Source organism: Bidens hawaiensis, unplaced genomic scaffold, assembly GCF_021521415.1.
Source record: "Bidens hawaiensis isolate Kalapana, Puna unplaced genomic scaffold, B.hawaiensis_p1.1 tig00006258_1, whole genome shotgun sequence".
NCBI classification, from domain to species: Eukaryota; Viridiplantae; Streptophyta; class Magnoliopsida; order Asterales; family Asteraceae; genus Bidens; species Bidens hawaiensis.
Genome location: NW_027491415.1, coordinates 602,197 through 625,317, shown reverse-complemented (window position 1 = coordinate 625,317; position 23,121 = coordinate 602,197). Strand labels below are relative to the sequence as shown.

The window sequence follows — 23,121 nt, the reverse complement described above, 5'->3', positions numbered from 1 at the left end:
TATATTAAGTTCATTACACATTAGCTCATCTGTATTAGTATCCATAAGCACGGAAAAAAAAACAATATAATAAAAAAATTGTGTAATTACTAGTTTTTTAAATTTGTTATAATAAACGACTTGATTGAGGAACATGTTTAATTAATTAAACAGATTGACTAAGCGACATGTTTAGTTAAACGGGTTAACAAGTCAACATGTTTAATCAGATAAATCACTCTGACATGACATGGTCATTCATATTTTTACAAATCAATATACAACCATTTATACATATCAGTTAAACGAGTTAAACATATAACGAATACTACAACCAAAAATTTGATAATTTTCGATACATATCGATTTACAACAATGCATATATAACTTTTCGCCCCTAGTCATTCATATGCTATTACAAACTTTATAAAATAAGATGTATATAAAGCAATTGATTTTTATTATGAATAAATCAATAACTATCAAACAAAATACAAGGAAAATAATTACATTTTATTATATTTTTATGGCCTTATTTTTTAACTTCAATTCTGATATGTCTTAACCTCTTATGGTTATTTGATGTTGTTAACGTAGTTTAAACTCTAATTATCAGTTTCCTTTGACTGCAAGGATTCGGCATCAATGCGCTCCAGGATTCTGCGGGCTTCCTCTTCTGTGGCTGGAACCACCTTACGAATTCTAAACCCGTTACTACTGGCTTTCGCCTCTGGACGAATAGTAAACGTGAAGTAGAACGTGTTTGAAACCTGCATGGCACCAAGCTTCATTATTTTTATAGCTCGTAAGTCGCCTCGCGCGCAAGCTTCATTATTTTTATAGCTCGTAAGCTGCCTCGCGCGCAAGTTGCATTACATTATTATTGAGATGCGCACTTTATCTTTTATCATGCCCCGCGCCACTATTGTTATGATGCGTGCTATATCTTATTCATGCCAGTGCACCATTATTATCAAAAGGATCACAACATGTCACCATCATGGAGAAAACCTCTCAAAACTCAAAGACAATAAAGACAAGGCCGAAGAAAGGGGAAAAAACCGCCTCATATCCTAACACACCTTATGAAGTCCAGCGCTCCACCTAAACGCTTGCACGCCTAGGAGCAACACTGGACTTGGGGGGCTTGTAGGGGTATGGTACTAAACCCGGCTTACGACCTTAATTTATTATGTCTGGCTTATTTTATTATATGGACTAATACAATATTATTGGGCTGAGGGGGTTTTGTGGAGGTAACCCTAACTGGGCTAGGCCCATTAGGGTACCATGATGGTGGCCATGAGGCTCCCTATATAAGGAGGTCTCCACCTCCTTATTAAGGGTTGTTGTTCTCAATAAGAGCCACCACCATAACTATTTTTGTGTCGGTAAACAAGAGATCCTTGAGATTTCTTAGCAGTCACCTCCACACCCCCAAAAACCATTGCAGATCTTAAGCTACCGGAGAAGAAGATCGAGTCGTGGTTCGTTCATCTCGAAGACCGGGGAACATCGTCATGGATCAGGTCAGATTCATTTCATGTTTCTACAGTTTCAAATTTGCGATTTTCGTCCATGTTGTTTCATTTCACTTGCAAATTAGCCCGACTTCACTAACCCCGTTAGGTCTAGTCATTAAACTCATCAGCAAATAGAATGAAACTACAACGACGAAAATTGCAAATTTGAAACTATTGAACTAAAACCGCATATTTGGACAAACCACAGGGACGAAAACCACAGGCTACTCTTTTGAATAAAAACGAGTTAGCAGATTGTATGTATTAACATACACTTTGAGCAACTTTTGACCCGTTTCGTTTCCTTTCGTTTTTAAGCTAATTTTAGAAAAAAGGTGAAGTTTAAGAATAAAACAGACCTCACTAGACCTCATTTCAGGTCTTGTAACATGTGCAACAACTTCAACATTGATCAAAGGTTGTTCAGCATGTTCGAATTCGGTAAACAGGACACACGATTTAAATCGTAGGAAATTACCAACGTCCACCTGAAAAACATAACCCAAATCAACCCGTTCATAAGTAAACTGCAATTCATCAGATGACATTGTTTAAAAAGTTTAGGCAATAAGGTACTCACCGGTCTACGAAAGTCAACATGGTCAACTTCAAGAAAAAAAGGCATAAATCCAGCAAAAGTGTAAGCAGTCGAAAACGCCAATTCAAACGCCCGATGCATCAAAAACCCTCCAAATATCCGCCCATGTATATTACGTTGTTGGGGCTGGCAAATTAACGAGTTTTCAAGACGCGTGTCTTTAAGAAGAATGCTGTCTCTATCTGCCAGTGCAGGCATATCACTGAAAATGCATGCTTCGGCTAATAATGTATCAACCCGAGTTTTTTCTATACTTTCAACCCCTTGTCTTTCTGCTAACTTTAACTTTCTTAACTTGCTTCGTGCATCTGCTTCTTCGTAAGCTAATGTTTCTGTCTCGGTTTGAGGTGTTAGGTGGTTCACGGCAGCTGCTTTACCGGTTTTGGAATCGCGTGCCACAAATATAAAGTTAGCTGTTAAAGCTACTGTTTCTGAGCCATCTGCAAAACCAATATTGCCATGTCAGCTCGGGTTTTTCTTTAAAGTTTGAGTCAGGTAACGAGTCAAAACAGTTAACTGAAAAATCAGTTTTGAGAAACAAACAGTGTGTCAAAAAAGATTTCAAAATAATGTAAACTTTTTAATAAAATAACTTCAGAGGTTTTATCAGTTAAAAAGTACATTTTGGGAGATTTATGACCTCTTTCAACTCAAGCTATATTATTAATTTTATCTGTTTGGCCCGTTATAGATAAAACCAAAGTTGAAACTGGTAGGCCTGTAAACGTACCGAACGTTCGGTGAACTGTTCGTGAATTGTTTGGCGGGAAGTTTGTTTATGTTCGTTTATATAACGAACAAACATGAACAAAAAGTTTGTGTTCGTTTAATTAAACGAACGAACATGAACACATGTTCCGTTCGTTCATTTGTGTTCATGAACGTTTGTTTATGTTCGTTTATTTATGTCCGTTTCTGTCTGTTTATTTATGTTTGTTTATGTATTAATAAAAAATAATTAAATATTATTTGGATGAGTCGTCTACTTAAAGTTTTATATTTGTTAATTTGTATTCATTTAAGTGTTTTCGTTTATGTTTGTTTGTGTTCATTTAAGTGTTTTCGTTTATTTGTTTGTGTTCATATCTGTTCATTTTTCTTTGTTCAGTTATATTCGTTTAGATTTTAAACAAACGAACACAAATGTTCATCTTTTAAATAAACGAACATGAACATAAATATTTGTTCGATTAAGTGTTCGTTTTCGTTTAAAGTTAAATGAACGAACACGAACATGCCCTTGATCGTGTTCGTTCAATTCGTTTACATGCTTTCATTATTCACATTGATGAATACATCGGTTTTAAGCTCTAGGCTTTGCCGATTTTATTTGTGTTTGTGAACACATTAATTTCCTTAATGAACGAACACGAACATAAAACCTCATTCGGTAAGTGTTTGTGAACCGTTCGTGAACACATTATTTCCTTAACGAACGAACACGAACAGGGTTCGTTTACAGCCCTAGAAACGGGTCAGGAATTGTCATAAAAAAATATTTTAAAATATAGTTAATTAATTTCTTTGGGGTGTGAAGAATGATTAAAAAAACAATAATAATACTTATTTACTAGGAGAATTCTATATGAAGACTTCATACCAAAATAGTTGCAGTTACAAAAAATAATTGATTATTATTCATTCCTTGAGATTATGATAATCTGACTCAAGATTGGAAACTGACTATTGAGATAAAACAATGAAGTTGTCTTAAGAAAAGTGAATGTGAGATACATGCAAACATAGGTAACAATAAGCACTTTGATTATTGACATGTACCTACTTACCGCTGGCCAACTGCGTGACTTCAAGTTGAACATCGATGGAGGAGAAGCCAACCCATATAACCTCACCAGCCATTTTGAGATCAGCATCAACACTAATTGTTTTCTTGAGGACCATTTTGTCAACAGATGCAGTAACCAACAATAGGGGCCTTGTCATACTATCATGATCAGAGCAATGCTACATTCACAAACAAACAAATAAAAAAATATGAAGCATAGATATCCACACAAGTACACAACAAGATAAGTTATGTAACAAAAAACCGCATCAAGTATAATCTCACTCATAGCAGAGCTATGGTAGGCTACAATTTGAAGCATATTAATGCATATGGCATAAAATGCAACTACGAGAAATCGGAGCAAACAACCATACAAAAAGTACAAATAATGGAAGTTACAAACTACCACTATTATACGGTGACATATAAAATAAAGAACGCGGGTACAGATAAAAGAACAAGGAGACAGAAACAAGAAGCACTAACTAGTGATGAGTAAACAAGAAAAGTTATATTTTCACAATAAAAACAAGGTATATTGGTTTTTATTAATCCTAACTACTGTCTTTTGGTCACTACCGGTCGTAACTAACGAATTAACCACTGACGGTCCCAACTTTTAACATATATGTTCCTAACGGTCCGCAGCTAACAGAATCCTAACACTGTTAGTTGTAGGTCGCCGGAAAAACGTTTTTGGCCGGAAAACTCACATTTTTCTCCAAAAACTCAACATTTTCGTCCCAAACATCTTGGTAACTTTGTATCAGACCTTTAGGAACCTTTTTCTAGTAAAAACCCCAATTATTGAGGTCGTCGGAACCCTAGAACCATCATCGGAATCGTTAGGAACAAATACGATTGGTGGTGATGGCAATGTTCAAGTCGGAACCCTAGAACCATCATCGGAATCGTTAGGAACAAATACGATTGGTGGTGATGGCAATGTTCAAGTTGGAACCCTAGAACCATCGTCGGAATCGTTAGGAACAAATACGATTGGTGGTGATGGCAATGTTCAAGTGGTATTTTCCGGCAAAAAAATGTGACTTTTCTGGCCAAAAACTTTTTCCAGATAACCTGAAACTAACGCTGTTAGGTAACTGTTAACCGCGGACCGTTAGGAACAAATACGTAAAAAGTTGGGACCGTCAGCAACTAATTCGTTAGTTGGGACCGGCAGTGACCAAAAGACGATAGTTGAAATTAATAAAAACCAATATAACTAAAAACAAATACATAGGTGAATAAGCCAGTTTTACTAAGCCACACATTGTAGCTCACGTTTTTGGCACCGGTCGGGTTTTACGGTTGGACCATTGTACTAATATACTTTTTATACATACAATAAATAGAGCATAAATGAGTGACTAATTAAAATGAAATGTATGGTGATAAGGCCACAATATTATTGAGTTTTATTGGGTGACTTGTTTGTGTTTATGAAGGTTTTTGCATCTTCTAGTTGTGCATGGCAGCATTGTATATTATGTATAATACCCAACTCTCTAAAGTGAAAACACAAAACCAAGATTCCTTAAACACACATCATAAACCCAACATGCAAGTGCTTAGTTCTTCTAAATGGGTCCCACACAATCTTGATTAACAATGAAACAATATACAACATGTTATTTAACATAAACAAAACAAACAACAAACATGAAAACTAACTAATACCTTAACCGAAATGGTGCTAGCAAGGGCATCAAGATCTTCAAGCAATTTCCCAATCCTAACCTCATTCCAAGGGTCCCTATACTGTTCCCTCAATATATAATCAGTTGAGAAATTATAAATAATTGTCGTGCGGCTTTGGGACGGGGTTTTGGTTAACAATTCGGTTTGTGGGGGTGCTTCTTTTGGTGAATCAAGAAGTCTTTCAAATATTTTGGTTCTTGTTTCCCACAAAGCAGCTGTCACCGGAGAATGATACATGCCTGGCCATAAACTAAGTGGTTTTCGGAACGGAGAGTTATCGTCATCTGATCTCGGTGAGTTCTCGAATGGAGATTTGAAAGTTGAATAGATTTTGATTGTGTTGAATTCCATTAATATATAGGGTTTGTTGGTACAAGATATATATATAGGCTTGGTAATTTGGTTTTCATGCAAAATTTAATGTTAATGGGAATTTGGGATCAATGATATTATTATATCATTAGGGATTCTTGTTTCAAATTATGGTGTTGGTAATTTGTTGGTTTGCTCATGGGAAAGATTGAAAATGGGTTCGTGTTTACGAGACTCGTGTAAGTTTTGATTACATGAATTTCATGGTGACTTATTATCTTAGAGACGGAGAAAAAAATATTAAATTTTGAGACAAATGGGATTGGTTGTAAGATTGGAATGGGATAAGAAAAATAATTTGGACCAAAAGAAAAAGGTTTGGATTGGGTTGAGATTGTGGTGGTCCGATCCTAGAAGACCTACACCACATAAAGAAATTTTTTGGGTTGTTTTGTTTGAACACTTAACCGCAGGGTTGTCTTATTTGAAGAACTAAGTGGCCACCGGGTGCGCTACGTATACGTCTATACACGTCATATAGGCATCAACTTCAAAAGTCAAAGTCAATGTTGAATGTATGTACGTCAAATCTTGTCGGGCGGCTAGGGTGTTAAAAAAATCTAAATCCGCATCCAAAAATCCCGGATATTCGAATTTTCGGATATTTCTGATATCTAAATTATACGAAATATTCTTTTTCAATTATTAAATAATAAATATTATTTACAAATTTCAGTTATTTCGGATAATTTTCGGATATTTCGCATAACTTTCGGATATTTCGATTTATTTTTAGGATACTTTGTATAATATTCGAATATCTGAAGTATTTTTTAAAATATTATAAAAAAATTATAATTATTTTTTTTCAAAATTCGGATATTCGAATATAAAAAATTTCTGATGTGGATTCAGATAGTGATATCAACTATATGGAAAATTTAGATATCCAAATCTTCGGATATCCGGATTTGAACACCCCAACTGACGAATTACAACAGAGTGTGGACCTATACACCCCCTAATCCCCTATACGTGAAGGTTGCTCTCCCACCCGTACTCCAAGTGGCTTTGTTTCTTGTACCAAGGTGAAGGTCAACCCCGTACACATACTTCGGATTTCTTTGTTTCACTTACCAAGGGTGACCACCAAAGACAAAGTCGTTATTGGGTTGTGACTGGTAGTAGTGTTCACGGTCAAAGACGAACTCCTAAAACAACGTAATGGTTAGCCTTTAGTAAAGCTAACGACTAATAATTAGAGAGGCACTTTGCCTCACACAAATCTAGCACCCAATCTTTTAAGGAAAATGAATGTTGGAACCATCCAGAAATAACGGTACGATAAGTGTTTTAAATACAAAACAACAAAATAAGTGAATAAATGTTATACCGGATTGTTTTTTGGCACCATCCATTCGTTAGAATATTTGGCAATGACATAGTTGTCGTCCGAATGCGACATTGCTAAAGAAAATTGGAATGTAGAGAATTGAAAATTGAACTCAATCGTTATGAAAATTGAAAAAATCTTGATTGTTTTACTCATGAAACTATATTGATTGCCAATATATAGAAAAAATATGTAGAATCTCACATCAAGTCAAATAATGTGAAAATTAAACCATGCGCCTTGTACTACATATACCACACTTCACTTCATTTTAAGAAACATATAATTTAGTGTTTGTAATAATAATAATAATAAGATGATGTGTAACATCCTACACAAATTCCCCATTTCCGTGAACTACTTATACTCCGACTTTTAAATCACCAACGTATTTTGGGCTTAATGGTAGTGAACGAGAGGAGAGCTTCACAATGCTCAGGTGAAAGTAGTAGCAGGATGGGTGACCAGAGCTGGCCATGAGGGGAGGCAGGGTAATCAACGGCCATAGGTCCGACACCCCGCTAGGCCCGAAATTTTTTTTAAAAAAAAATATATATATTTTTATGAAAAAAAATATGTATAACCAATGTTTCAACACAATTACATAACAACTAGCTTGGTCTAGTGGCAAAGAAGTATGACATCTAACAAAGAGGTTGTGGTATCTATTCTTATTTGAGACATTTTTAAGTTTATTTTTATACAAAAACTTTTAAAACAACTTAAATCATAATCAAGTAGGCCCATTTAAAATTAAATTGTTTAGACCCGATAAAATGTTCCTTTCATTTAAAGCCCAAAAAAAATTCCGCATTTGTCCTGAAAAAATTTCGCCTTCTCGGAGTCGGCCCTGTGGGTGACCTTTTGGGAAATCTCCATCTGAACACCCAAAAACAAATTCATGAACTATTAGTGGACAAGTCAGGCAATATTATTATTGGTAGTGCGAAGGGCCGGCCGGATGTTATATTATATGGATTGGGTTGGATTGGATTGATATTGTTAGTTTTGGGCCTTTTTTTCCCGGGAAAATAATACCTAACAGTAACAGTAACACAATTAGCTTAGCTGGCAAACACACAAGTCATCATCTCATTGTCAGAACCCTCGTTACTTTCCTCTTTCTTTCTTTCTTTATCTTCCACATGCATTGATCGGACTCCACAATTAATCGCCGCCGCCGCCGCCGCCGTTGATCACTGTCAGTTCGCCTCCTACTTCCGTAAGTTCAATCATCTCTTTTACTTTGTTTCCGCCAATCATATTGTAACGGCAACGGTAATATTATTCAGATCCAATTTCCTTACTATTACTATATGATACTTTTAATTTCTTATGAATTTTGTATAAATGTATTGTTTATTTTGTAATTAACTAATTACAAATGTAATCAGAGTCTATTGGTTGATCTGTAGATTACTACTTACATAAATAAATAAATATCTATATATATACTGCTTTTTTATAAAATATTTAATTAGGTTGGAGATGATGATGAATTTTTTTGTAGTAGCTTAATTTTGTTCATTTTCGTGTTTTATTTCTAATAATGCTTTAGTTTTTGAACCCTAATTTCAGCTGGTTTAACTAGCTAATGGTAGTTTGTTTGTTAGTTACTTCAGTTAATTTGTTGAGTGGTTGATTAGTTATTTGATTAGCTAGTTGCATATATCAACCACTGAAAATATCTAGTTAAGTTTTGTTATATCAGTTGGTCCTTTGGTTTTAAGTTTTAACCCGTTAACTTGACCTTTTAAGTATCGATAAAGACCTGTTCAAGTTTTAAGCAACAAAAGATGATCAAATGAGGGCTCAAAAAGCAACAAAAAATGATCAAACGAGCGTTCAAATAAGTTCAATGTGTGTGTGTGTGTGTGTGTGTAAGTTTGAATAGTTACATATAAATTTCCAATACTTTTAATGCCCAACTAGCACCTGGTATTTTTACAACACCAAAAACTGTAAAACATAATCACAATTTTCACATTTCTGATTCTCCTTTCATTCTTCTTATATTTAGATTATATTGGATTTCTAATATAGTGTTTGTTTTGACTGTATTTTAAGGTTTATAAGGCTTAGTTGCAATGGAAGATACGGATTCGGTTGCTACGCTCTTGGAATCCACAACCTCCAAAATCCAACAGCTTCAGAAAGCATTTGCAGAGCTAGAATGTCACCGAGCAGTAACCCTAAACCTGAAATGGAAACAAATTGAAAAACATTTTCATGGGCTTGAGAAATCCTTGAAAAGGCGTTTTACCGAGCTCGAAGACCAAGAAAAAGAGTTTGAAATGAAAACCACTCAAGCCCAAAAAGAGCTCGAGAAGCGTCGTGCTGCGGTTTTGGCTAAAGAAGAAGCTTCATTGGCTAGACTTCAAGAGAAAAGAGATGCTGCAGTTGTTGCAATCTCTAATGCTTTCAAGAAAAACAAAAACACACATTGTGTGGGAACAGAATCTGAATGTGAATCTAAATCTGTATCTGTTAATACTGAGATACTTGTTGTGGACAATAAACCAGCTGATTCGCATGTCAAACTGCTATCAAATCCGCAACTTGTTAAATTTTGTGAGGAGATGGATGCAGCGGGACTTCATAAGTTCATATCTGATAACCGAAAGAATATTGCTTCTATAAAAGAGGAAATACCAATTGCATTGAAAGGTATAAGTGACCCCGGTGGTCTGGTTTTGGATTCACTTATCGGTTTCTACGTCTCAGAGGGGTCAAATTTAGATGGGAAAAAAGACAGAAAAAGATTCAAATCTTTTAGGTTTGAGGCGAACGTGTATTATGTTAATGGAATGTTTGAGTGTTATGCTTGCTAATTTAGATGAGAGTATGGTTTGTAAGGTGATTTCTGAGGATGTGAAGAACCGAGCAAAGATTATTGCACAAGAATGGAAGCCTAAGTTAGATGATCTTGATTTGGATGCTAGTAATGGGAACTCATTGGAAGCTCATGCTTTCTTACAACTTGTTGCTACTTTTGGGATTGATTCTGATTTTGATCATGAAGATTTGGCCAAGTAGATACCGATGGTCTCTCGCCGACACCAGGCAGCCGACCTTTGCCGCTTCCTTGGGTTGTCTGACAAGATGCCAGGTTGTTATTATTAATATTTTCTTGTTGCTTCCTAGCTCTTAATATTAGAGGTAACATTTTGATCCACTTGCTTATTGGAAGAGGCTTATTACAGAAGACTAATTTATTGCGAGAACATAAAGAGCAAACCTAAATCGTCTAATTTTTCTCAGATTTTTTTTTTTAAATTTACTTGTTACATATAAATGTCTGTGTTATATACATAAAAGAACTATTAACTAACTTGTTCATATGATTTTTTAGTCACTTTTAAATGTTTACCTGCACATGTGTAGGTATGTGTAAGTTATGTATAGGAAATATACCTACTCATGCTACACATAACCTACACGTGTAGTGTATTCTGTGTAGGACCCTCCCCTTGCTTATTAATGGGTCAACTGAGCTATGTTTTATCTTAAAGGGGTCATAGAAATGCTAACAGTATGTGGCAAAAAGGTTGATTTTTGTTCGAAGTTTAATGTTAATGCATACATTCTCCTAAATCATTATATATAAAGAAGACTTTTGTTATGTACACAAAATTGATCGGGTCAATCTGGCTCGACCCATTTCAACAATAACCCATTTGACATCTCTGCTTTATTCTGCCCATGAAAACTGTAACTTCTTACATGGAGATGGTTTCGTGAATTTGTTTAAATACTTATGTAATATCAAAAATATCCACTATTTCGTTAATAGAAATAGAGAGCACTTGTGGACCGTGATTCATTACAGTGAATTATTCCTGGTGATTAAATAAGTGCATTGACATGAAACATAAGCAAGAAATGTTGCAGTTTTCATGGGTATTTTTGTCCAAAAGTTTGCAAATATATTGCAGAAAATCACATCCTGTGTTTGCATATAATTTACAGGTGTAATTGAAGTGCTGGTTAACAATGGAAGACATATTGACGCAGTCAACCTAGCATTTGCATTTGAACTCACACACCAGTTTTCTCCTGTTACACTACTCAAATCCTATGTGGCAGAGGCAACTAAAGCTGGAACTCAGGTATGAAAACTTAAGAACTCATAAGTTTGACCCGTGGTCAACTGGATGCTTCTGCCATACTTTATGTTTTAATTTTCAAATTTCAGAATGATGTCAGTGAAAGAGAATTATCTGCACTAAAAGCCGTCACAAAGTGCATTGAAGAACACAAGCTTGAAAACGAGTACCCGTTAGACCCGCTTCAGAAACGGATCCTTGAGTTGGAAAAGGTCAAAGCAGACAAAAAACAGGAAGTGGCTAAACCTCAATCCAAAAGACCTCGAGCTAGTGCTGTGGTGGCAGGATATGGGGCCCACAACAGTGCCAGGTATGCACCGCCAGTTCAGCAATACATGTATTACCCTGGCCCACCCGAAAACCATGTTCACTCATTTGCTTACAACATGGGCCCGAACCATGGGGCGTACTTTGGGAATGGTTTTCAGTACCAAGCTGCATACCTTCACTAAGAAGTAAGAACACTTTGACTTTTAGGTGTTGACTGATGAAAAAAAAAACTGGTTTTGTAATTTGTTTGTTGTATAAGTTGACATTGTAACCTTTTAATATATGTACATTTATGTTGTTGACCTTTAGATCGTCTTTGTGGTCAACAGGTGCGGTTGACTTATAATTATGGCAAACACGATCGACTTTTGTTTAGTTTGACTGTTGACTGAATCATGTGGTATGCATAGATTTTGAATTTATGATAAAATATGGATATTTTACATGAATCATTAATTAATCATGTAGTTTCTCACATTCAATAAAAGTATATAAAAACTAAAATGTCAAAAAATGTATTTGAAAATCACAACGGAAAGTTTTTATGCAACTAACGTTGTACCCGACAAATACTTGACGAGTATGTCATGTTTGTGGCCTTCTGAAAGAGGATGCATGGATATGACCAAATGAATTGACTAATTTAGAGGTCTATATTTTATGTTTAATGGATGTTCTTGTTAAGACTATGATTTTGTAACAAAAGAATCCTCAAATTGCTTTACAGACCAGTTTTCGAGTTATCAATAAAAATCCGTATTTGTGATGGCAATGGGTTAGGTTTGGAACCGATTTACGGTAATCACCCAGCTGTTTCGGGTACACTTGTTTGTCTACAAAAATTCCTGTTGGTAAACATGGCCCAAAACCCCTCATGTATCGATCGTGTAACTATTAGTTATCGAGTAATCCGGTCGAGTAAACAATCATTTCACCAAATTACATGCATATCTCTTACCTAGCATAAATTTTACAAAATAATCCCATATCCGATTACCCGACCCTATACGAATCCTAGATGTTTCGGGTTGCCTACCGAATTTGGGTTTTGTTGTCATTTCTAATCCTTAACCATAGTGTATACCCGGAAATGACTCCCTATTTTCATAGGTGAAATGCAATGTCTACATATTTCTATCTATGGTAAAACTTCCATGCCCAAAACCAAGAAACTATTTACTTAAAAGTAAAAACAAATCACATTTCTTACAAATTACTTACAACTTACACCACATTTTCATTGAGTAGAGACATAATATTCAATGCAAAAACGCATAAACAGCAGTCGAAATATAAACCACAAGAGCAGAACTCACCAGCACGATCATCGAAGCAACAGCATTAACCGTGGCCCGACTCCCACAGCTCAACAACCCCAACCGAATCTCAATCACACTCACCATCGAAAGCATTAAAAAGAAACACCCCATAACCGATCCAACAGCCGATCCCAGCATCCCAAACCGCAACGCCTTCACATTAATATGCGCCTTGAAAGCATCATCAACTTCCTTACTATTTAACAAATTAATAGCTAGTTTCAAACCCTGCGCTACCAACGACGAAAACAGGAAGAAACTGAACGATACGACTTCGAATACTAGTAGCTTTTTGGCAACTGATATGTCCGCGTCGCATGCGGACCGATTCTCCAGGCTGCGTTGGCCTGGGGTGGTTAAGGAGAGCCCTACGAAGACTGCAATTGTGAAGAGTGAGTTCACGTTTACTAGGCCGTCGAGTGCGGTTACGTGAATGCTGGTTGTTGATGATGATGATGATGATGACATTCTGGTTGTGTATTGTTGTTGATCATGGTGGTTGTATTGATCAGATCTGTAATTAATTTGAATTAGGATTAATGATTAATAATAATAATAATAATAATAATAATAATAATAATAATAATAATAATAATAATAATGGAAATATGAGTAATTGAGATGGAAATTGAGAGCTTACTCTGCCATGGATGAAGCTTGAAAGCTTAGATTTGATAATGGAGGATTGATTTTGAGGGTTTTGTTGGTATCTTGGAGTGTAAGGGAAAGCAAAAGTTATTTTAGAGTCTTAAAAGGATGAGCTAAATAAAGACAAACAAGTTCGAGACCCTGGCTCGAACTTGATTCGCAAAGGAATTTACCGTCTTTATTGGTTACCTTGTTAGAAACACGAAAGAATGCAAATATCAGTGTGTAGCCACGAGAATGTGGCTAGAACTTGGTTGGTATCGATTGATTCGGTTCGTTCCAGTACTATTGAAAATAAAATATGTTGTGACAAAAGTTGAAAGTTTGGTGGCTAAATGATTAGTTAAGTGTGACAAATATCTAGGTTATTTAAATAAAATAGAACTTTAGGGGTTTTTGGTAGAACATTACAAAAGACGAGTGGTGTTTAGTCAAAAACCAGTGTTGTTAAATTTGGACTTGAACCGAGCCTATACGGTACGGTTCACATGAGTTGGGTTGCTAATGGGTGATTTGGTTGAGATCATTTTTTTATTTTGGCCTTGAGGATAGAATTAGGCTAAACAATGTGGTTAAGAGAACGTTTTAAAAAGAGGAAATTAAATGAAATTAAACATAAAATTTAAGGAAAACCTTATAGAACAGTAATAAAATTTCGGTATTCTTAATTAGAACACTCAAACTCTTAATGTTTCTCTAACGTTCTAATTCTAGGATTTTTATGTATTTAATTAAGGACGACAAATTCGGAATTGGTAATGGTAATCGTGGTCCTATAAATTTGTGTCCAATATCCAGCTAAATACCTGTCAAATATCTTTTGTAAAATGGAAAATGTCATAGAATAATAACCAAATTTCAAAAGTGCTTCAATTAGGTCATCCATGCAAATTTTTCCCAACTCGTGTCACTACATCTTCAAATCGAGTCTCACCGATTTTTTTATGCATAAAGAAAGAAGTGGAAGATAAGATGTGAAGGGCGGAATTTGCAATATATGTAGTTAAATTTTAAAAATAAAAAAAAACGTTACTTAAGTTAAATTTAAAAATAAAATTCACGTCATCACTTAACGTTAACATAAAAAAATGATAAAAAGATTTTCTATATAAAACAAAAAAAAATACCATAAAAACATGTTAAAACCTTTGGTTTAAGAAAATATGAAAGGGAGTTGTGATTTTTAATTAGAAAACTATTTTTTTTAGAGTAAAGTGTCATTTTCGTTCTTATGGTTTGGCAAATAATGTGAATTTAGTCCAAAAAGTTTATTTTTTGCCTACAGACCCTCCACGTTTCCCAATTATTGCCAATTACGTCCAAATTACTAACCCCGTTAAATTTTATCGTTAAGTCAGGGATAGACATGTCTTTTCACTCTTTCTTTATCTAAGTGAATTGCGGTTTTCGTCCCTCTGGTTTGTCCAAATCTGCAGTTTTAGTCCAATAGTTTCAAATTTGTAATTTTCTTCCCTACGGTTTTACTTCATTTGCAATTAAACTCGAATTTTTAACTTCGTTAAGTCTGGTCGTTAACCCATTTGCGTGCCCCTCATGTGACGATCAGTTTTGTCGTTTTCCTTCCCAAATAAACCTTAGTCCTAATTCCCAACCCTCCTCACGTGAGGGGTTGGGGTGTGTTTGGGGAAAAAGGAAAAAAAGAAGGAACAAAATTGCCCCTCACGTGAGGGGCACACTGATAAGTTTAACGACCAGACTTAACGAGATTAGGGAATTCAGGTTTAATTGCAAGTGAAATGAAACCATAGGGAAAAAATTGCAAATTTGAAACTATTGGACTAAAATTGCAGATTTGGACAAACCATAGGGACGAAAACCGCAGATCACTTAGATAAGTATTATAATAAAGAAATAGTGAAAAGACATGTCTACCCCTGACTTAACGATAAAATTTAACAGGATTAGTGATTTGGATGTAATTGGCAGGAACTGAGAAATGTGGAGGGTCCATATACAAAAAATATACTTTTTAGACTAAATTCGTATTACTGGCCAAACCACAAGGAAGAAAATGACACTTTACTTTTTTTTTAAACTATCGTGAGTTAATTATAATATTTTAAAAAACTTGTCTGTATCGGGTATTGGACACAAATTTGTTAAGAAATTTGGTCTGGTCCGCCGGTGAAATTGGTCTCCAAAATCCGGCGATCATCGGCAGTCGTGGCGGAGAAGATACAGCCCAATTAGGTCTTTTTATTCTTCTCTTACTAATTTCAATTACTAACTTATACCCTAACTTCACTCACTATAATAATAATAATAATAATAATAACACAATTTTGGGTGTTTGGATGCAGTTTCAACAAACTATCAGTTTGGCATTTAAACAACATCTTATCAATTATATTAGGGAGGGGTGTAAACAAGCCGAGCCGTGCCGCGTCTGAGCCCGAGTTCAAATGGGCCCGAGCTCGGCTCGTCTACAGAGCGCTTCAGCTCGGCTTGTTTCAAACTCTTTTTCTAAAGCTGGAGCTCAAATCATTAGTCGTTTTTTCAAGCTCAAGCTCGACCACGGCTCAACTCATATAATATTTGTTAACTAATTCATATACATATTTAATTATTTTTATATGTTTTGAGAAAAACCTTAACGAGCCTAAGCTCGGGTCGAGCTCGTGTGCAGTACCTTAAATGAGCCAAAGCTCAGTTGTGTAGTGTGAATTTAATACATATAAGTCTAAATGAGTTAAAAACAAAAAAATAAATTGGGCTCGCTAAGGCTCAACGAGCCTAAACGATCTTCTCGTACAAGGCTCGAGCCGAGGCTCGATAACTAAACGAGCTTTATTTGAGGCTCGGGGCGTTTCGAGCTCTTTAATGATCCTATCTCAAGTTGTTCGCGAGTGGCTCAGCTCGTTTACACCCCTAGTTGTATTTCTCTCCTATATAATGGAGGATTGTATTATATCAAATGAACTAGTAAATACATTTTACATTTCACAAAATATTTATATGCATATTAAGTTATTAACATTCATGAGGTAACATTGAAATTGTATCTAAGTGCACAATTGATAACAATACACAATCCTCCATTATAACAAATATGACCATGTTACCCTCAACATGCGCAATGTTTATAACAGTGGATGTTAATTTTAGCAGGCGGGTTAACAGCAAATTATGAAGAACCATTTGTGGGTATGGAGTTTGACTCAGAGGATGCTGCTAAGAAATATTATGATGAATATGCAAGACGCGTAGGATTTAAAATGCGAATTGATCAGTGCCGTCGATCTGAAGTTGATAAAAAGATAATATCTCGACGATTATCTTGTAACAAAGAGGGTTATTATACAAAATCCAGGAATCAGTTTGGGCAAATAAGGAAACAGCATACGAGTTCAAGACAAGGTTGCAATGCAATGATGCTTGTTCGGGTTAATCAGTTGGGAAAAGGGGTTGTTACTACATTTGAAAAAGAGCATACTCATCCGTTCGTGTTTTCGCCTTGTGGTTCTGTTGATAATGAAGGGGTAAGTTGGTCATTTTACCTGACATGAGTGTAGTTTTTTTTTTGTTAATTATTGGAATATATGCAGGATTGTAAAGAACGAAGGATTCAGGCATTGACTGAAGAGTTGAAGCATCAAGATGAACTAATTAAGTTTTATCAAGAGCATTTAAGCGCGTTGTTGGGAGACGTCGAGCAACAGACACAAGTTTTGTCAACGAAAATACAAGTAGCTGTTAATAATATAAGAGAGATTGAAACAACAACATATGAAAAATAGATGTTTTGTTTTTATCTAAATGTATATGTGAAAATCCATTCTTAATGCATACAACTTCCTAAATTGTAGATTATTGTTTCTTGCCAGTTACTGTATATCTATGTGCAAAAACAAATACCTGCGAATAGAAATGCAAATTGCTTGCAGCTAGCAGTGTAAACAAGCCGAGCCATTTGTGAACTACTCGAGAGCGGCTCATTAAAACTTGAATTGAGCCAAGCTTAAACAAGCTCGAGCTGAAGCATTTACTAAGGCTCATTTAATAAACAAGCTTGAGCTCTAAATGAACTTGGTCTTTTGAAATACAGATCTAAACAAGCCCTCTTAAATTAAACTGATCTGGGTTCGGACGACTCTTTTACACCCTAATTGCAGTTAGATCATAGAAGGAAACAGGTGACAGTTGGATTGTAAGATTATTAAAATCTTGAACTGAACTGGTTATTTGATTTTGCAGATTGGTTTTGTATTTTGATGTCATATATAAAGTCTTTGCTGCATAAAAAACTTAAGTCTTGAGTATTAGTGTAATTGCATTACATCTTGTTTAAAAAACTTGGAATTAGTTGTAAAGTTTAGAGATGTAAATATCAAGAAATAATACTAGGACTTTTAAAACAAAACTAGATTAGTTGCATGCTACCATTGTGCCACCTGTGCAAGAAAGCCTGTGTAAAGCCATAGTCAAAAGTTTCAATTTTGCAAAGCTAAAATATAAATCAAAATTGAACAATTTGAATGCATTTAGATTAATTTAGATTAGTATTAATATTCTTATCAAGTCAATTAACATTTCTAATATCATCTTCTCTTCTTTATAAGTGAAGCAGCTCTCAGAACAACTCGATCAACCTCATCAAATTCTAATTCTTTTTCCTTCTTCGAATTAGCTGATATCTGCCTCAAATGCTCCTCGAAATCATCTTCAACCTCGTTACTTTCTACATCAAACTTATCAAATTCGTTTAAATAAAGCGGTTTTTCATTATTATCTTCATCTGTTTCACAATCCGACTCAAAAATATCAGACAAATCTTCTGAATCCGAAACTAGTTCTGTGCCCGTCACATAATCATCATCTTGATAAGGTATCATTTTTAGCAATGACTTGTTCGAGTTTTTCTTTAGCTTCAAGTTGTATCTTTGAATATTCTTCAGGGTCAGCAACTTCAGTTTCGGATAACTGTTGAAGAAACGTGGATCGGCTCATTGGTAGACGATCAACTTTCCTCGGGTATGAGTATACTATTTCACCGATGGTTCTCCGGAGTATGAATTCTTCCACCTACAAAACGAGCAGCACCGTGAACTTACCCCTCAGAAAGGGACAGAGGGGTCCTCTTTGGGGTAACCCTCCGGTGTGAGAATAAGAGATTGTAGGAGAAGATAATAATAATCTGAGAGTGAGTAAGGAATTGGAATGTATTTTCTTGCTTACCTCCCCTTGTGGAGGTGGTGTGGTATTTATAGTGTTAGGGTTTCCAATGATTGGGCTCAGATCCCATTAGGGCCTTTTTGGCCTCCTCCTATTGCTTTGCGCCACGTGTCCTTAGGACACCTGGTGCTTTTTCATTGATTATTCTCTGACCCAGGTATTTCACCTGACCCATGTGCAATCACGTGGTAGCACATGGGTTTTGCTGAGTTGTCCACCTTTCATTGGCAGCTGTCAACATCAGCATATTCTTTATTCCTTAAAGGATACCTTCTGGAAGGTTGTCTGACGAGCACAATCAAGGTTGTCCTTATCCTGATTTGGATAAGGACGAGGTTGATTATGTGCATGTGTGATATGCGCCTATCCTGAGGATGCGCGAGGTCTTCTCTTTATTCTCACGCGCAGATGTTTCATGCGCAGATGTGATATGCGCAAGCATATGTAATATGCGCCACGCGCAGATGCGCCACGCGCAGATGTGATATGCGTGAGCATATATGATGCGTGAGCATGTGATATGCGCCACGCGCAGATGCGCCACGCGCAGATGTGATATGCGTGAGCATATATGGTGCGTGCGCATGTGATACGCGTGAGCATATGTGATATGCGTGAGCATATGTGATGCGTGAGCATATGTGATATGCGTGAGCATATGTGATATGCGCCATGCGCATAGGTTTTGGCTTTGTGCCTTCATGATATCTTGATTTCAACCCTCTTGTCTATATCTTGTGGGTTGACCCGCCCCGCTCGATGTTAAGGCGGGTACATACCTCTTCAAGCCCCCCCAGTCTAATGTGTGTCTTGTCTCGCGCGAGCGAGGTAAGATAGATATTAGACTTAATAATTTTCTCTTTTAATAGGGTTTGTCTTTTCCTTTTTTATTTCTCATCGTTGCGCGAAATTCTATCCTTTTGGTTGAAATGAATCGTCCATGTACGTGGTTGGTTGGTGCTGACATGCGTCAGAGATGGAGACATGTGTCAGACTTTTCGTGTGCTCGAGGTGCTACAGTTGCCTTTTCTGTCCCCTCACACAGTGTCAGGAACACGTGTCGCGCTCGTGTTGGCCTGCACCTGCGAGTGGGGGCGCGTGAACTCTGATCAGTACCTGTTTCGTTCCCTTTTATGTCCCCTCACACAGTGTCAGGAACACGTGTCGCGCTCGCGTTGGCCTGCACCTGCGAGTGGGGGCGCGTGAACTCTGATCAGTACCTGTTTCTCTCTCTCCTGGGCCTATAAAAGCAAGCCTTTTGAGTTGTTATTCTTCATCTTCATTGTTATTTCAGAGCTTTTTCTTTCCTTCCATTTTAATTCCGATTAAGAGCCTGTCTTTTGCTTCCAGATTTCCGTTCTTGAAGTAATTTCTGTTTGATTCACAGTTGTATGTCTGATAACCCAGACACCACAATCTCCCCCAGCAAACGCCGTGTAAAATCATTAGTCATGTCCACTTTGAAGAAGACCGGCAAGGGAAAACGGGCTGCCGAGGCCTCGTCGGAGGAGGTGGGGAAGGGCAAGACAGTGAAGAGGTGGGATGAGATTCCCTGCAAATTGAGACGGTCTGATTTCGACAGTCTCATCGCCTCTCAGGGTTTTCTCCCTGAGTACGGCTGTCTGATCCCGGCGGCCGGGCAAACGGCGGCAGATCCGCCCACCGGCTATATCTCCTTATACTGCCATTTTTTCACTCACTGCAACCTTCGTCTCCCGATGACAAGGTTTATGGGTGCGCTGCTTCAATTTCATGGGATTCACATATCCCACGTCCATCCTTTTGGACTTGTGCGCATGACTCATTTTGAGTTCATGTGCAAAGCTCAGCGCGAGGAGCCCACCCCTCGGCGCTTTCAATATTTTTATAAGTCAAAAATCCAAGATTCTTGGTTCTCGTTCATTCCTCGCAGTCAGAAGGTCAAGTGCTGCACTGTTTCCTTCAAAAGCCTTCATGACTGGTCTGAGAAATTTTTTTATATTAAGGCTGGTGTTATTCCCATCCGCATGACCATGCGCGCGATCACTTCTGCGCCTGCGGATGTGAATGTTCTTAAGAACCCAACTGGCGCATGGGTTAATAAGTTGACTGCTGAACCATCCCCCGCTAAGAATATTTGCGAGGAGGCGCTGGTGGGGGTTGGTATGAGCAGGAGGTGGACCGACAGCGCGACTGAGCCTGTTATCCAAGTTGATGGCTTATGTGAGTTATTAGCTCATTGCATTATTTCTGCGCGAATATAATTCGTTTTGCTGATATCATTTGTCTTGTTTTATTCAGTAAGCAAGGAGTACGTCCACGCCGCCTATGATGAGCATATGGAGGGTGGCTCTGTCGCGCTGGGCGCTGGGGAAGTTGGTTTCCCCGATCGCTTCGATGATATGTTCATCCCTGTTGATTTGGGATTTTGCTTTGACAGCGATGCGCCTGGTAGGCCTTTGTACTTATGCTTATGCCTTTAGAATACCAAATTTGGTTAACATTTCTGTTGCACGTATTGTAGATGCGCTCGAGAACTATGAGCTGGAGCTCGCGGAAGAAGAGGTGGAGGAGGAAGCTGAGGTGCCACAACTCAAGCGTAAAGCTAAAGGGAAAACTGGCGCAGGGGCCAGTAAAAAACAGAAGAAAAATGATGCCCCTGTTGCTCAGGATCCTCCTACTCAAGCGAAGGGACTTGAGAAAACCAAGGGGTTTACCTCCAAGTTTTCCTTGTCTTCTGTGCCTCAAGGTGTGGGCAGTCCTCCTGTCCACACGAGGTATGGTGCCGCCACCTCATCTCTTCGCGCGGCGGACAAGGGAAGCGGCGCTGCGCCTGCTGTTTCCTCTTCTTCAACAGGTATACTTTGTTTATATTTTGTGGTTTTATGAGCGTGATTCCGATAGAGTTATTAATGAATCTTTGCTCACTCAAATGTTTGTAGAGCCGGCGACCTTGATGGATCAACCTCAGGCGCAGCAAGGTACCGAGGCTGCGCCGAAGGTTGCTTTGAAGTCCCCTGTTTTACCCTCGAAAAGGGGGGAAAATGGACTTTATGGCGATGTTCAACTCGCGGACGGCGGTGCGCCAAGGTATATATTACGCTTTGATTTTCTGACTTTTTTCTTTTAGATCAAGTCATGAATCATTTCTCTTTGTTGGTTTTTTCATAGGAATTATAGCTGGCACACAAGCTGCTGGCGACACTGCTGGCGCCGGCGCCAGCGCCGTTGGTTCTGCTCCTGCTCCTACAAGCACTGAATCTCCCCTCATTGGGATTACTAAGGAGCAAGAGACTGTTTTACGCGCTGATCTAGCGGCGTCGAGACCTCCCTCACCTCCTCCTGCGCGCAGCCCTCCTCGCGAGACTGGTTTTGATTTTTCCAAGTCGCAGGAGAAAAGACCTGTTACAGAGGATGATGAGGAGGTCAATTTTGAAGACTCCGATGGCGGCCGCGCAAGCCCTGTAGCGCCACGAGATTTCGTGGCGCAGCCTTCTCGTGGGGCTGGCGCTGACTTTTCTGCTTGCTCTCCGCAGGTATAAGTTCGTTTTGCTCCGCTGCGCGGACTTCCATATTAGTGTTTAGATGACTAGAACGTTGCTTTGTGTTTGCAGGAAGCCGATCACATATACCGCCCGAGATGGAATATTACTGAGGATAGCTCATTTCAGTCCATGGGTGTGTGTGAAGACTTCTGGGCTCACTCTGTGCCTCCAGCTGAAAGGAGGTTTCAGGAGGACCGCGCTCGCGTGGACTTGCTCAATGAGCATCTTTTTGCTGGGTCTGCGTTCTTTGCTGCCTCCCAAGAGCTTCGCTATGATTATGTAAAGGTGCGTGATGCTCTTGCGGAGGCCAAGCAAGAGGCTAAGGTATCTGCTTGGAATCTTTCTGACGCTCGAGAGAGAGCTGAGAAACTCCAAGCAGAACTCAGCGAGAACCGAGCAAGTGCCAACGCTGCCTTCGTGAAGCGCGGGCATGAGCTGCAGGCTGCGCGGGAGAAGCTGCAGGCAGCAGAGGCGGATGCGGCCAAGTACGCGCGGCGAGTGCGCGATTTGGAGCTAGATGCAGAGGCGCGTGATCAAACTCTTGTGCAGGCTATCACTGACAAATCTTTATTAGAGAGTGAGGTTGCGCGCCTGAAGAAAGAGCTTGAGGCCGCGCGGGCAGAGAAGGATGAAGCCCTGGCGACGGTAGCGTCTGGCCAAGAAGAGCTCGATGCTGCGCGAGCGGAAAGGAATGAGGCCTTGGCGGCAGCAACGTCCGACAGAGAAGAGCTAAAACAGACCAAGGAAACTGTTGAGTTGTTAAACT

General features: G+C 38.1%; 3 protein-coding genes and 1 pseudogene across 4 annotated transcripts; 2 read left to right on the top strand and 2 right to left on the bottom strand.

The window, feature by feature from the left end:
* Positions 1 to 381: 381 nt before the first annotated feature.
* Positions 382 to 6,408, bottom strand: LOC143631890 (acyl-coenzyme A thioesterase 2, chloroplastic-like). Its single transcript, XM_077100515.1, has 5 exons — positions 5,570 to 6,408; positions 3,888 to 4,065; positions 2,083 to 2,540; positions 1,862 to 1,990; positions 382 to 749 (listed from the first exon to the last, which is right to left on the bottom strand). Exons 1-5 carry the CDS (start codon positions 5,939 to 5,941, stop codon positions 585 to 587), a joined length of 1,302 nt encoding a protein of 433 aa, XP_076956630.1. The 5' UTR covers positions 5,942 to 6,408; the 3' UTR covers positions 382 to 584.
* A 1,954-nt stretch (positions 6,409 to 8,362) lies between these two features.
* Positions 8,363 to 11,971, top strand: LOC143631889 (FRIGIDA-like protein 3; annotated as a pseudogene). The gene is made up of 4 exons (XR_013153444.1): positions 8,363 to 8,517; positions 9,363 to 10,404; positions 11,265 to 11,404; positions 11,491 to 11,971. The product of XR_013153444.1 is annotated as an FRIGIDA-like protein 3 (transcript).
* An 895-nt stretch (positions 11,972 to 12,866) lies between these two features.
* On the bottom strand, positions 12,867 to 13,743 carry LOC143631793 (uncharacterized). The gene is made up of 2 exons (XM_077100432.1): positions 13,631 to 13,743; positions 12,867 to 13,504 (listed from the first exon to the last, which is right to left on the bottom strand). Exons 1-2 carry the CDS (start codon positions 13,636 to 13,638, stop codon positions 12,931 to 12,933), a joined length of 582 nt encoding a protein of 193 aa, XP_076956547.1. The 5' UTR covers positions 13,639 to 13,743; the 3' UTR covers positions 12,867 to 12,930.
* A 1,998-nt stretch (positions 13,744 to 15,741) lies between these two features.
* On the top strand, positions 15,742 to 17,442 carry LOC143631792 (protein FAR1-RELATED SEQUENCE 5-like). The gene is made up of 3 exons (XM_077100431.1): positions 15,742 to 15,849; positions 16,768 to 17,138; positions 17,205 to 17,442. Exons 2-3 carry the CDS (start codon positions 16,806 to 16,808, stop codon positions 17,394 to 17,396), a joined length of 525 nt encoding a protein of 174 aa, XP_076956546.1. The 5' UTR covers positions 15,742 to 15,849; positions 16,768 to 16,805; the 3' UTR covers positions 17,397 to 17,442.
* Positions 17,443 to 23,121: the final 5,679 nt, after the last annotated feature.